The sequence below is a fragment of the Desmodus rotundus genome, chromosome 4, assembly GCF_022682495.2.
Source record: "Desmodus rotundus isolate HL8 chromosome 4, HLdesRot8A.1, whole genome shotgun sequence".
Classification (NCBI taxonomy): domain Eukaryota; kingdom Metazoa; phylum Chordata; class Mammalia; order Chiroptera; family Phyllostomidae; genus Desmodus; species Desmodus rotundus.
Window position 1 is genome coordinate 3,338,588 of NC_071390.1, and position 15,471 is coordinate 3,354,058.

Sequence of the window (15,471 nt, forward strand, 5' to 3'; positions counted from 1 at the left end):
TGACAGCTGGGGGAGGGGGGGCGGTTAGCAGGTAGAGGGATGGGGCAAAATGGAAAAAGGACCCGTGGACTCGGACCACAGGGTGGTGATTGTGGGGGGTGGGGAGGGGACATAAGGGGGCTAAAACATAATGAAAAATACAATAAAAAATAAGCTGCTATTTTAAAAATAAATAAATAATAAAAAATTTAAAGAAGTTTTTAAGGAAGAACCAATTACATATGATCTCTTTAGAGAGAGCAGTTCATTGGAGAAGCTCGATGAGGGGGGCTTTTTCCCTGTGTTCCTCCTGTGGGGCGGGCCTTGCATCCCGACTGAAGGGATGTCACCAGCACACAACCGCCCCTCTTACTAATGTCAGGACGTGAGGAAACCCGTGAAGAGGGCAAGTCACCCAAAGTCTGTCCCCCCGCCCCCCCCCCCCCCCCCCCCCCCCGTGTTGTGACCCTGGGGGCTGAGGCTTGCCCCGTCTTGGAAGGCAGCCAGGCGGGGCTGAGCCGCGAGTCCCGGCGAAGGTTCGGAGTGAGCTCCACAAGCGCAGGCCCACTGAACATTCTGCGGGTGATCGGAAAAGTGTTTATGAGGACACTCGCCAGTGTAACTCAAGTAATTTAAATAAATTTGGCTCTAAATCCAGAAGTAACTCAGACTACAAGTGGTATCAGAAGTGATTTCACAAGCCTGGGCAGGGCAGGAATTGGTCTTTTTCAGGAGCTGTCAGTGGTTACTATGTAAAGTGGCCCAAACAACCTGCTGCGTGAATCCCTCACACGGGCCACTGGCCGGCTTTTCCACAAGGACGGCGAGTGGCTGGCACCACAGGAGCGGCAGGAAGTGAGCCAAGATTCACCCAGTAGAGGAACCGAGCACCGCGATCCCTTAGGATCCCTCCTGCAAAGTGGGAAAAGGCACGACTACCCAGAGAGACCTTCTCGTCACAGGTGTGGCCGTGGGCCTGTCTATCTGGTGGCAGGGACCTGCGGGAACTGAACGGGGACGCACACCTGCTGGCAGCCCCCTGAGGGAGCCCTGCCTCCCAGGAGAGGCGGGACCGGGGAGAAGTGGAGGTTTGGGTCTCTCCTGCAGGAAGGTATTTCAAAGTCCCTGCTGTCTGAGTGGCAATAACAACGTCAGTTCGCCAACCCCGACCTTCTGTTAACAGGGAGATTCCACGGGACTCCCCCTGCTCCCCCCGCACCCCCCCACCTGGCCTCACCAAGTCAGGGCTGCAACTAGCGCTTCGGACGAGATCCCGGTTTCACTACCAAGTCCGCCAGCCAAACAGCTCGTCAAACTCTGTTTCCCGGTGCTCCCGGCACTTTAAGTTGGAGATAACGAAAAATTAAGTCATGAACTTGACCATGGCACGTGTCAGTTAGAAAGTTAATGGTCACTCTTCACACTGTCTGTGGGCGTTGGGCAGGAGTTTTCTGATCTCTGCAGATGACGACAGGCGTGAAAGCTCACTTCTGGCTAATAAACTGAAAAACTGGTCCAAAGAGAAATCGTAACCTGAAATGCACCACTTCCATTCGAATCATAAATCAAGATCTTACATTTACCTGGTTTAAAGTTACGATTACTTTTTGAGGTGAAGCCCAGGTGCCTTCTGTGAAGGTGGGGGCCCCCAACGAGAGTCCCAAGTTGTCTGCCACAAGCCACGCCCCCTTTCCTTCGCCGTGGAAACAAGGGTTTGTGACGCGATCCGACTGCACAATCCTTCCGGACGCTGCTCTGCACCTGCGTTTCCCACACTCCACGTTTTGTGGCCCCCGCTCATCCCAAAGCACCTAACTCACGGAAATCAGTCTCTCAAGCCCCAGTTACATTATGCTGGCTTATGTCACATTCGAATCCATCACATCACTTCAACATCAAAGACAAATGGCATAAACTGACCCAAACAGGGCATCTTGTTGGTGAGCCTGGAGTGGCAGGGATGAAACACAGGGACGCCTGTTTGCAGACAGCCTTGTGTGGCCTCAGCTGTGCCACTTGGCCCAGGGCAGTGGTGGTTAGTGCGGCATGTCGGCACGTCGGTGGAGGGGACTGGTATCGCACTGTGCGAACCCCACACACTGACGATGTGAGAGGGGGAGGGAAACTCGGCTACCTGGGTCTTCCCTGCAGGCCAGCACCCGTCCAGATGTGGTGCCAGGGAACAACCCCGGCGTTCCCTTTGCAGGAACAGAAAGGGGAGCACATGGGAGGGAATTCATCCAGGTGATGGCTCAGCATTGGGTCAGCTCTCTGACTCCACCTTCAAATGCCAAATGTCTCATGAAGAACAGGTCTCTTGGGTGGAAAAGCGCTCAGCACGCCCTTGTCCCCAAGCAGGAGACACCACCTGTTCAGGAGACACTGTGGCAGTGCAGGTGGGAGCCACCTCTCAGACGGACAGACGGACAGAAAGGGAGCCAGAGTGTTCCCCTTTCAAAGGCTTTTGGATCCGAGCCCATTTCTTCTCACCTCACTGAGGAAACTTGCAAACAAGACCTCCTTCAACCCCTGCACACAACTCTATGGAAAGAGGGTCCCCCGAGAAAGGGTGCGTGTAGCTCAAGGTCAGGGCCTTGCAGGGGCTACGAGACTGACTCTGGCCCCTAGGCTCCTGGGGGCCTGCACGTGGCTCCGGAACGTCCCTGGGAGTCCCTGCTCCACCATCTCTGCTTGGTCTTCCCCACAGGATGCCTGGAGCACCTTGGGATTGAAATTGGTTAAAGAAGTTTCAAAGTAATGAAATGTAACATGCCGAAGGACTGTGGCTGCCCCAGAGGCTGGGGGAACACACAAGGCCCCCCGCAGCTGCCACAGACACGTATTCCGATTGGTCGGCCCTGTTCACTGGCTGCCAAGCCAGGAGGTCAGCGCACAGGACCGGCCTGTCCCGCATCTGCTCTTTGCTTCTCACTGGAAACCCAGGGAGACGCAAAGGGTGCCGCGTTCAAGCCCCGGCTGCCCAGGGTTCGATCAACGCATCCCCGTAATAAATGGGCACCGTCGCGTGCATGGCACCACATTACTGCCCCGAGAAACATAAGCCTGTCATGGAAACATGCAGGACTTGGAGAAAACACCCAGAAGACAAAGGGTCTGGAGCAATTTTAGGGAGAAAGGCTGCCCGCTCCACAAACCAAGGGCTGGAGACAGGAGCCTGCCTGAGGCCGTGTGCAGACAGACCCTGGTGCCCAGGGACAGGGCTGGGCCCCTCTCTCCCTCTGCCTTTGGCGGGGTGCCCGTGAAACCCCTGAGGCATGCGGGATGGCACCCAGGGTCCCTTACTGATCGGGCAGGTGCCCCCCACTCTGACACCTCCGGAGTCTGTGATTTACGGCTGTGGAAGGAATGGGTCTGAGAGTGTCCCCGGAACGTACCCAGGAGCTGGAGTGTGGGCAGGTGCAAGTTGTTTCTCATGCAAACGGCCTCCACACCCTTGTCAGCGAGTGGCTTTAAGGAGGGACTGGCGGCTGTGCCCGCACAGTGCAGTGACTGCCCTGCCGCCCCATCCACCGGGACCCCGAGCCTCAAAAGCGCTGTGCTCCGTAACTGGGAATTTTGGGGTGGTTGACATGGCTGCACTTCCCCCCTAGACACCATCCCTTTGCCTCTGAGCCAGACCCACTGGGAAGGCCCGATGCGCGACCAGCTCAGCATGACAAAATATTAAAGAACATACAAGTTTTAGCTGTCCTTAGTACAACCTTCCTGGCTTGTCATCCACATTTCCTGTCAAAACATGCTGGGATTATCTCAGAAGAATTTTTAAGGATAAGCTACTAATAGCATCTTTGCTCAGAAGCAGCCCAGCCTTTTGCAGCCAGCCTACCCTGGTAATTCTCTAGTCGGACGATTCTGGTGACTCAGGCTACCTGTGAGTCACTTTGTTCAGACTCGGCATCAGAGAGGAACGATGAGACACACCAGGGACACAGCCATCGCCCCCCTTCACCGAGGTGGTTACTTTGTAAAAGAATACTGCAACAGAATGGCTTGGATTCAAAGTTGACATTTCTACGTGACTGGCAAGTGCTAGCCTCCCATTCAGACGGGAATGGAAACGAGATATAAAAGATAATAGTACTGCTGACTCGGATTAATCTGTCGGATCTTGACCAGAATTTAAAATGTCCCCGTGAATGTTACAACCCCAGCATTAGTTACAAGACCCTCAGTGACTGTTCCCTTAGGGAAGACACAGCCCACAGCTGCCTTGTCTCTGCTTCACCAAGGCCACCACACAGCTGGCCTCGGGGCACTAATTATTACGCAGGGGGTGACATCCCAACCTTTGCTTATCAAGTAGGAAGCTCCCACTTCACAACGCCCTTCCTGAGCAAAGACTAGAAGCCAGGTGCTCTTTGCAGACGGCAGTGAACTAGCAGGCGACATGCGATAGGGAGTGACCGCTTCTGATGGTAATGTGTACTCTTTGTGGCCCATGAGGACTATGGCCTAAGACGTGCTCAATACACATGCCACTCTTTTAGTGAGCTTGGTCCCCTTCCTGCCTGGGAAAGCACTATGGGCAGAGATTATAAATAGGGCTTGAGTCTTTCTGACTCGACCTCACCATGCAGGGGAGGTTAAACCGCGGCCCCCCGACCTGGTGCAGATGGCCGTCCTCAGACCTGGGCCCTGAGGTCAGGCCTGGGCATCGGACCGGCGTTCACACTCCAGGGAACGGCACTGACAAGACGGAGTACAGAGGAAGCTTCGGTCAGCAGAGAAAGAGCACGGCTCTTGTGCAGTGTGAGCCAGGAAGAGAGCCAGGCGTGGTCGGAAAGGTCACTCACTGCCGAGGTCGAACTTTGGACACTGTGCAGTGAAATTCTCAGCTAGGATGCCAGACAGATGCTTTGGGTTTTTGTTTCGTTTTGTTCTGTAACTGAAATGATCATGTCCTGGCCATTCCATGCCCGGAACAGGGGGCAGGTCTTGTAGTTCGTGTGTTACTGTTACTGAGTACCCATCTACTTACTGGCTATGACAGCAACTCTATAAACTGCGACCGTGTGCCTGCTCGCGGAAGAGTGGTGTGGAAGGGTTTCCCGTTACGCTGAATCTTCTCTACGTTCCATGTGTTAAGAGCAGGCAGTTACAAGTTATTAACATTAGACAGTATTGGAATGAGATTGATGTATATGCGCTGTATGTATCATACACACAACATATGGCCTTAGATACACATCAGGGATGTAACAAACAGGCCTATTTGTATACCTCCTTCTGTTTGGATGAATCGATTGTCGACGGAAAATAGAGCAGCGACGTTCTGCTGAGACCAGAAGCAGGAGGATTCGGGGTCAGTCCGTCTGTCTCTTTCACTCCAGTCGACACAGAAAGCGTTCTGAGCCTGACACGGTACCGAACACCCCACAAATGTGAAACAAATTAAACGCGGTCCCTCCCTCGCTGAGCTCGCCGACCCGAGGAGAAAACACTACAGCCCAACATGACAGTCACGCTGCAGGAGCACGCGGAGGGGGCCCGGCCCAGCCTGAGGGGGGCCGTCTGTTCTGGGGGAGTTTGGACGGGACAGGGTGTGCGCAAACGTCGTCATTTTAGAACATCCACAGGAAGAAGGGGGGGCGTGGCCCAGGTGCGAAGGGTGGACAGGAGGGTGCCGAGGAGTTTCTGGGTTTCCAAAGGTGAATCTGGTAACTGGAAATGGGTTAGGAAGGGGACAGGAGTGGAGACTAGAAAAGGTCTCGGCAGTTCCAATGGCCACAGAGAAAACAGCTGATGACATGGACCCAAGCCCGTGGCAGGGATGGAAGAGGGAGGACGCTGGAGATGCCAAGGGCGAGTCCACAGACCCAGTGGACGGGGCAGCCAGGGAGGACCAGGGAGCCGGGTTCCAAGGCACACAGCTCGGCCAGCTGGATGAGTGGTGGCCACGGGCTGTGTTGGGAGAACACAGTAGCTGGGGGAAGGTTTGATCCTGGACACAGTAGGTGCATGGTGCCCCCGGTGTTCACTGGGGGGTGCGTTCAGGAGGGAAGGATGGCTACTTTGAGTCTTGGTTCTTTCACTGCCTACAAGTGCAGCTGGGGTGACGCGTATCAACTGAGGACCAGAACGAAGAGAGACGTGCCCGCATTCACGCAGCCTGCAAGCGCGCGTGCCAGGCCTGGAACTGAGAGCAGGACTTTTGGTCCCTCTGAACGACGCTGCTGGGGCCCATGCGGCTAACAGGAAGCCGGCCACATTCTAGCTGCCCCCCTAGCCACGAAGCCTTGTGTTCTGGAAACACCCTGTCCCATCCGCATCTGTACAGCAAGAGCCGTCATGCACCCCGGCGAGGTGGCTCTCCTGGGCTCGGCGTGTCTCCCCACCCATGTGGTCAACCCCTGGCACCCCTGCGGGATAGGAGCACCCCTTCACCACCATTCCGCAGCCCAGCGGCTCAGGCCCTGAAGGCGAGGTGATTTACCCGCAGTATGGAGTGGGAGCCCATCAGAGGCGGTTCGTGCCCGGGTACTCCGCGCTCTGATTCAAAGAGAATTAAACACAGAGGCCGCTGCGCCACACTGCCCTGGTCAAGGCTGAGGGCTCGAGCTTTCTCACCTCCTTTTAACTCTTACCTGCTACGCACAGGGGGCTGGAGAAAGGGATGCTCTGAATACATTTCCCTTGAGTTAACTTGAGGACTCAGTGACAGCTGGCTAAGGAAACCACGGCAGGGCCCACAGACAACCGGTGCGGCAGCTGCAGGAGCCAGAACGACACGCCCCTGCAAAATCCCACGGAGCAGCACGGGGAAGTGTTACTACACAGCCTGGCAGGGGCTCCAGGAAGGTGACGTTCGGGTGCCGGCTGACGGAGCGGCCTGAGACTCAGGGCAGATTTCCATTTTTTTGAAATGCACAGAATAATTTTGTAAAATCTGCATACTTAAACTTCTCCTTTTTAAGAGAAAAAGACTAACCAAAGACATTAAACTCAAGCCCCGTCACTTCCATCGCTCATTCCCAGGGGTCCTGGATAGGGCAACGGCATGCGGGGAGCTGGCTTCGGGTCACTCGGAGCTCTGCCCGCAAGGTGTCTGGCTGGGAGGCCCGGCTGTGCGGTCGGTGGAGGACAGGGCCGCAGGCAGGGAAAGACAGATGAGCGGATGCTGCAGGCTCCCAGGGCTTGCGCCTCGCACACAGCACAGCCTGCAGCCGTGGTGTGACGTGGCGGGAACGAGGGCACGGCTCACATGGGCAGGGCTGGCCGGGCTCCAGTCCTTCACACTCATGCTTAGGAACTGGACAGGCGGGCCTTTTTCCAGACGGGCTCCCCGCCCTCCCGAGGAGCAGCACGCAGCATGAGTGTGCGTCCCCTTGGTGGACTGTCACAAACACTGGCCCGCACTACAGGATGCAGGTGGCACTGCTGGCAGCCTCCTGCCTCCTGTGGGCTGCTGGGCCCGAGACCCCCGAGGTTGCAAGGAGCTGAGCAAACCCCCAGCCAAGTCCCAACCTCACAGTGGAGGAGTGCTGCCTTTGACGGAGCTTGGAAGCAACCACAGGAAAAGCCAGAGAGGAACAAAACGACGCTCCCAGGCTCCCCTCTGCACAGCGCGGGAGCCGCTGGCCTGGAAAGCACCATCCTCTACAGACCCCACCACAGCGCCTCCAAAAACAAGGAAGGGAGAAGATTGGGGCTGAGCTTGAGAAGGTCCTGTGGTCTGCTGTGCAGAAAAACTGTCCAAATCTCCTCTGATTAAGTTCTGGTGGCATGGAGAGTGCCCAATACTGCTGCCCCGGGAGAAGCCCTATCTGTCTGCGGCGAGGACGGGGCTCGTTGGGAAAGGAGTGGGGAGGACAAGAGCACTGGGCAAAACAGAGCGGTCCAGGGCAACTGGGCTGATGCGGAGAGGGAACTCATCTTCAAGGGCGGGGCGCTTATTCATTAATTCAGCAAAGTTTACGAAGGCCTCGGCTGTGAGTCAGGCCCTGCGGTCGGAGCTGGGGGCACAGACAGTGCCGTCCCAGTTACAGCACCTGCATTTCAGGGGAGGGAGGCGAACAAATACGGGAACACGGAATTGCTCACCGTGAGTGCAGAGGAGGGACGGGAGGAGCAACTGGACGGTGGGGGATCATTCGGAAGGCGGCCAGAAAACGAGGAGGCGAAGTGCTCCTGGGGACACAGGGGTGAGAAGTGGATAGCCAGACCTTCCACGAGCCGGGACGGGTGTCCCACAGGGGACAGAGTCACAGCCATGAAGATAGAAGCGACGTCTTCAGCAGGGGTGGCCACACCATCGACCAGGCGGTGTGCAGGGGCCTGTCCCCAAGCCTGGGGTCATTCGGAGATCAGTGGTAAAGCCCAGAGTGGGTCTCCCCTCAGCCAGGCAGCCCCTGGGCCCCCTGGATTAACGACCTGCTGTGTGCAACATGGAGGAGGGGCGACCAGAGCAAGGGCCCTGGAAGGGGCGCCAGTGGCTTTTGTCCACATCGACTCCTCTGCTCTGAGCAGGACAGCAGGTGTTCTCTGCCAGCCATGTGCTGCCAAGACTGAAGGGACCTCTGCTCTGTGTCAGCCAGAGGGGGCCATACTCTTGACCTTCGACATCACCCTCTCCGGCCAGCTGTCTGCTCTGGATGCAGCCCAGTGACTAGGTAGGTGCCCGCCCTGTGAGAAAAGCCGCCCAGCGGAACACAGAGTACAGAGCAACGCATGCTGTCCCCTCCGAAGGGCCAGTGGCAGCAAGCACAGTGCGCCGGACAGCGCACACGCCTCAACCCGGAGTGGGCACGGCCGCTTGCCAGTTACACCGGGGAGCGGGGCGCACGGTTCAGGGTCGCCTCACGGCCCATGGCGCGCACTTCCCATCGGGCATTCACCCCACACACTCCCCTCCTCGGAGACCCCCACGCCCGGCTGCAGCCTCTCCATCACGTCAGGGAGGAGCACGAGCAGAAATCAACTTAATGAGAGTCCAGATTAGATTTCTCTGTGATTACATGGTTCCTGGTGTGATAAATCGGTTAATAACAGTATTCCCTATGCACTTGCCTAATGGGAAGTCAATAATTACAGGTACCCAGGACTGTGGTGTTAGCCTAGGAAGCGCCGGCACCCGCCCTCCGATCTGATAACTCACACCCTTTCTGGGACACTGGCAGGGGCTGTGCTCTGCGGGGCGCACTTTCGATGTTCGCCAAGTGCCCTGATAAAACCACTTTGGTCCCTAACACACCACATTGGACGCAGCATCTCACAGGCTCCGTGGCAAGGGGCTGGTTTTTCTTGTCGAATGTCCAAGTTGAAGGATCCTTTTATTGGTATTACCTTGATCACTGTTAGCCCTTCTTCCCATTACAAAACGGATGGCCAACTGATAATCCAGATAAAATAAGTCTGAATTCCATCTAATCGCGGGGGTGGGGTAGTCGGGGCAGTGATGACGAGATCCCCTGAGGTGAAGGAGCTGAGCCCTCACAGGCTGAGGGATTCACTGAGCCCCCTCTGCCCCCGAGGTCAAGGGGAAGAGCCGTGATGGGATCCTGCCTCTGCACAGCCGCAGCTAACAGAGCTGACGGGCGTGCTCACAGATGCAGCAGGCCCTGAGGTTTGCACTTTCCACAGCTGTCCCCAGAGGAACCGTGCCTCCATCCTCACATGTCCTAGACACGCGTGATGTGAGCTCACGAGGTCTGCTTCTATGCCTCTAACCTGCAGCGTGACTCAGAGACGGCCCGCTGGAAAGGCGGGGAAACACTAATCCTTGTTTTGGGAGCAGAGGGCAACTGGCCATAAACTTCTTGACAGTATTTTTAATTTTTTCCATAATATTATAGTCTTTGACAGTAAGAAAAACGGGACTGTGGATATAAAACATAAAATGGTCCATTAGATGGGTCTTGCACTCGTTTCTACAACTCCAGATAATGCAGCTTGGCTGCTGTCTTTCCAAAATGCCAAAATTTGTCTAGGATTAGTGGTCTTCTAAATCAATAGGGTTTCGTGTTTATAAATGGTTTACGGTTCCCTGGATAGAAAACGTTAGGAGCTCATGTATTATCATTGGCGCTGAACCTTTACTGAATCTACTGACATTTAGCCTGGCATCCAGACCAGACGCGGAAGGAACACGGAGCAGAACCGTCCGGAAGCCTGGCGTGATGCGGCGTCAGATTCCAGTGCAGGGCACCGAGGGGGCAGGCAGAAGAAATGCCAGGCTCGTCAATGCCTGGATCATCCCAGAAAAATGACACTGGACCCGGGGCCCTTTCCCAAAGCCAAGGGGACGGTTAAGAGTTGGTGACGGTTGGGAGATCACAGTGGACCTTTCAAAGTCGAGAAGAGAAGGGAAGACTCTAGGCAAGTGGCCTTCTTTGGAGAAATTTCATAGAAAACAGCACATAGTGAAATAACCATCTTCACTCCCGCCATTCTGGCGCAAACGTTACCAGTACTGTCACCAAACGTCCTCCCACGTGCTTCCGTGTCTGCACACAGGCTTCAGCGATGTAATTACAAGTCTGGGCTATTTTCAGCAAACACTACGCTTTTGCCCGAAGAGCTGCCTTTGGCAGCGACTGAGGACCAGCCCGAGGTGCCGACTCAGGAGGCTCGCCCTGCTCTCCTAACGCGGGGTGTTGTGGCAGCACCTGTTTGTCAGGTGAGTCAGGTTTTACAAAGAGAACGTCATCATCAGCGAGCTCCTTTCCTGTCCGAACTGTCTCAGCGGGAGAAAACGGGATTTCTGTGATCTTGTGAAAAGTCTCACAGAAACGGAGCTTTCATAGACCTGGCGTGTGCGAGCCGAGGTGGCTCCTGGATGCCGGGACTTTCGGTGACGTCCTCAATATCGATGCCACGTGCAGTCGACAGACGAACCGGAGGCTGACTCGGAGGCCGCATCTTTCACTTCAACGCGTCCCCGTCACGCTGCACTTCATGACAGGGATGCGGCCTGAGGAATGTGCCCATGGGCTCTTGCATCGCTGTGCGAACATCACAGTGCGCAGTGGGCAGGGCGGCCCAGCCTGCTGGTCCAAGGCTCCAAGCCTCAACAGCACGTTCCACACCAAACGCCACGAGATCAAACCCAGCGCCAGAGGAAACGCGGCCGCAGGAGACAGGCAAACGCGAGGCGGGTGAGGCTGCTGCCGGTGCAACACAGCTGCCACTTCACAGCACCTGCTTTCGCTGTGCGGGGCGAGAGCAGCCTCCAACACAGTGACGAAGAACGGCAGAGGACCTCCCACGCCAGTGACACAGCTGTTCACCACCATTATCGTATCAGGCGTCGTGGACTGTACGTAACGTGGGTGACGCACTTTTTTTACACAAGGGGCCGGGCAGGTTTGCTCGCCCCTGCGTCACCAGAAACACGCGAGAGGCGTGTGGCACTCGGATGTGACGATGGCTGGGACGTCACTAGGCTGCAGGCGTGTTCGCCGCCACCTCCCGGAGGACCGCCGCCATGTATGCAGCCTGTTGCCGACCAACACGTCACCATGCACGACTGTATACACTTTGACACCAACCGGGTGCAAGGACAAACCTTAGGAGGTTCAGATGAAAGCAGGTAAGTTACCTTTCCAAGAAAATAAGCCTGTTTGAAACACAGTTAACCCTGGACAGCACAGGCTTGAACTTATCAGGGTTTTTTTTTTTTCCAAGAAATACACAAAGATATTGTCTCTTCCTTACAATTTTGTTAATAACGTTTCCTTTTCTCCAGCTTACTAGCACAGAACCCACGCAGCACGCGAGACAGGTGTTCAGAGACGAGGTTATCGGTGAGGCTTCCAGTCAACAGCAGGCTGTGAGGAAGGAGTTAAGGTTTTGGGGAGCCGAAAGTTCTATGCAGATTTTCAACTACGAGGGCGATCGTACCCCTGACCCCCGTGTGGCACAAGGGGCAAGTGTCGTTCTCAGGGCCATGGGTCTAAAACGTACTCCGGCCAGTTGCTTCACACGCCGCCGCAGAATTACGGTATGAACACAACAGGAGTGACCGCTAGCCCTGGAGGGAGGCTGCTCAAATTCCGTGTCACCGAAGGGGGACCTGTTCACACGAAGGACCGGGCACTAACGCCGCCCCTCTCTTTCCCTTCTAGTGTGGAGCTGGACTTTAAGCAGCAAGAAGACAAACTGCAGCCGGTCCTGAGGAAGCTCCACGCTTTTGAGGAAACTCAGGTTGCACCTCTGCCTTACTCGCAGGAGACCTCCTCCTCGACTCCGAAGCAAAAATCCAAAACGGAACCCAAGAAGCACGGGCGGTGGAGACTCTGGTTCCTTTAAAACTCTCGGGGCTCGCCATCTGAAGGCCGTCCTTCACGCCCACCGGGGACACGTCCGCCCTTTCCCAAAACGAGCAGAAGCAAGGGGCCGGGGGCTGACTGGGCTCACCGGAGTCCCCACCCTCGCTTACCAAAAAGGCCTTTGTACCCACCGATAATCACCAGAAGCAGGCTGTCCAGAGTCACAACTTGCCAGCGGTCCTGCGCAGCGCGTGGACATGGGCGTCAAATCCGAAATGACACTTCACGAGTCAAAGAGGACCTGGAAAAACGCTCCCCGCACCCCAGATGGGCGAGTCTTGCGTCACCACCCTGCACCACGGGCAGACCGTCGCCCTGCACACAGCTGAAGCCCATGGTTGTTTTTCAAGCCCTTATTTATTTTTTTAAAAACAGTGAGAAGAAAACGCAAGCCTCATGTTTGCCCAGGACTTCATTTTTACATTTCATTTTGCAGCAAGCAGGGGGCGAGGGCGGTTTGCAGCACATCAAATCCTGGAGAAAGCACAATTTTCCCCGTGGTCGCAGACCACGACCACTCTCTAAAACGTGACTCTGTGTATCTGCCTTCCTGTGCTGTAGCGCTCCGCCACGGGGCCCCACGTCGGCGTCACGCCGACACCGCCAGCTCAGCGCCCTCCGCGTCTCAGACCCGCCGCGCGCCTGCTGCTCGTTTTTCCGTGGCCAGCAGCCAGCAGTCCCCCGAAGTCAGGACATGCCTTCAATCACTGCAGGTTGACAGGGTCAGAGCTGTCGGACACTCAGCTTTCTCAGATCCCGTTTTTAACCTTTTGATACCCAAAGGCCGAATGGTACGTTCTGGCGAGGATCCCGAAACACACAGAGAGATGCACAAAGGACAACGTAGTCACCGGTCCGTCACAGGTGTGTGTCTCTGCGGGCCGACTGGGCCGACCTCGGTCCCCACCCCGAACGCGGGCCGGTGTTTTGCACACTGTGCTGTGCTTTGTGACAGCTGGGGACACCCAACCGCCTCCCAGAGAAACCGTGTGTCCAGCTTAGCTGCCACCCTCAAACTTGGGGACACCTGCAGTGAACCTATTGGGGGGTGTACTATGCGGAATACTAGGGGAAAGCTGTGAATCCGATGTTTTTAGGTATTTTTTAAATGAACAGTGACACCTGAGTTCTCTTTTGATTACACATTGCAATATAAATTTTAGTTCCTTTATTTTTTCACTCATTCCTTTGCAAGTATCTTTTTATAGAAACCAGCCCCCGCAGCCTATGAACGAACTTTGTCTATTCATTGTTGCTTTTCACAATAGGAGTAGGGACCTCGTTTTGCCTTTTTTTTTTTCTTTTTTTGTACTTCAATTTTGAACAGTCTGTGAACATACGTGAAAACCTAGTCTTCACGTTTCTGTCCAGAGTCTCACATCCAATCTAGCACTGACACACACGTGTCTCGGAGCAGATGCGCCGTGGCCCCCCTTAGAGGGACCTCCGCCTTCGTGGGTCAGATCGGAGCTGTTTCTTGCCTGGCGTGGTCCTCCTGACTCACCCGCAAATCTGCTTTAGTTCCAAGTGCTGGGATTCTACAAGGACCCAGTGGCGATCAGCAATCAGATCTGACCTTGAAATAGATGGGAAGAGTCTTCTCAGGCCAGCGTTCTCTGGGGGTTACTCAAGCTCTCCCGCGGATGTACGCTGTCATCAAGAGAAGAACACGCCTCTTTTGTGGAAACCCTGCAAAGGATGCAAATCCTGGGGTGCCCACAGAAAGAGCTGAGGAGGATTTCTGTGCAGAGAAGGATGAACACAGGGAGCCCGTCTCATGAAGGAAGTGCCGTTGTGTCGTGCTGACATAAAATTTAAGAAAACACATTTCGTGTATTTTCTACTGTTTTTAACTAAAGTTATACAAAAATGTTGGCGACACGTTATCTCTCCTTGTGTTTTAAGAATCCCCAACTCTCTCTGTGAATGGAAATAAGGGTGTAAGCAGCTTTCTAATTAGTTCTATAAATCTGCTGACACGAGGGGACGGCCTAGGAAACGAAACGCTGTCCCTGTTTTGAAAGCGGTCTAGACAAAATAAATACATTTTTCAGAGTCAAAAAAGGGAGACTGAAGATAGACTCATCCCCATTTTCAAAAAGCTGTCTTCAGAACAGAAACTATTTCAAAGCCACTTTAGAGTTTAATGGTGACATGTCACTAACAGATGATAGTTCTCATCTTAGAAAGATTTAAGTACAAACGTTGACACAAAAACCAAGGTAAAAAGTACAGTGTCCCTCATATGTACATGTACCCATGGCGTCACGTATAGAGATTAAATTACTACACTAGTCACTAAGTTCTTTATTAATTTTTAAATAAAACAATGAAAGGTCCCGTTTTGTGTGGCTGTTGAACTCCTTCCATGGCCTCGGGGACTCGGGCGAACAGAAGTGGTCTCAGAGCAGTGACAGCTGGGGGCGGGGGGTGGGGAGGGCACGGTGGGGCTGGGGAAGGCTTCCCCGAGGCTCCGGGAGATGAGACCACCCCGAGACGGGGGTACAGCCCGCTGGGTGGCCGGACTGAGGACGGGTGGGGCCCAACTCCACCTGGGACTCAGCTCCCCAGACCACACAGCCTGGTCTGGGCTGTGGGCACAAGGAGAACGGGGTGGCTTTTGGAGGACACAGGGCGCCCACCACACAGACTCACAGGAGGGACACTGACTAACTGATACCCAGTTTGTGAGGAATCTCAGACAGACAACCGAACCATGCGTGTCTGTGGCCCCACGGGGACAGCTTCTCTCTACCCACCCATCCATGAGGTCCCAGCCCCAGGGGCCCGCCATCCCTTCCCTTCTTCTTCCCTGCCCTGGCTGGGACACCCGCACCTCAGCTCATCCGAGCACCCCACCTCTCCCATAGAGACCAGCCTGGTGCTGAGCCCTTTCCCAGGAAGAGTTCCTCCTGGGAGCCCAGGAGAGGGGAGACCCGCACCCTCTTTCCCAGTTGCTGCGAGACCAGGGTCTGCTTCCAAGGAGGAGGGCCCACTGGCGGCTGAGACGAGGCTCCCACTGTGCTGGCCACTCCTTGGGGAGGAGACGGGGATGAGGGTGACTCTGGTGCAGAATGGGGTGCAGGACCCAGTGCACCCCCCACAGCAGCCAGGGGTCACATTCCGTAGCCACCTGTGAGCCACCTGCTGCTGCTGCAGAGGCCCCTCTTCTGAGCCACCCCGTACAACAAAGGCCACCAGGCCA

General features: G+C 55.3%; 2 protein-coding genes across 4 annotated transcripts in view; one reads left to right on the top strand and one right to left on the bottom strand.

The window, feature by feature from the left end:
* Positions 1 to 13,530, top strand: part of INSYN2A (inhibitory synaptic factor 2A) — a 52,190-nt gene extending 38,660 nt beyond the window's left edge. Inside the window, exon 4 of the mRNA XM_024555461.2 lies at positions 12,063 to 13,530. Coding sequence (XP_024411229.2) covers positions 12,063 to 12,246 — 184 coding nt within the window. The 3' untranslated portion in view covers positions 12,247 to 13,530. The remainder of the gene's footprint in view (positions 1 to 12,062) is intronic.
* DOCK1 (dedicator of cytokinesis 1) overlaps positions 1 to 15,471 on the bottom strand; it is a 374,752-nt gene that overhangs the window by 198,641 nt on the left and 160,640 nt on the right. The gene's annotated exons all lie outside the window — the stretch shown is intronic.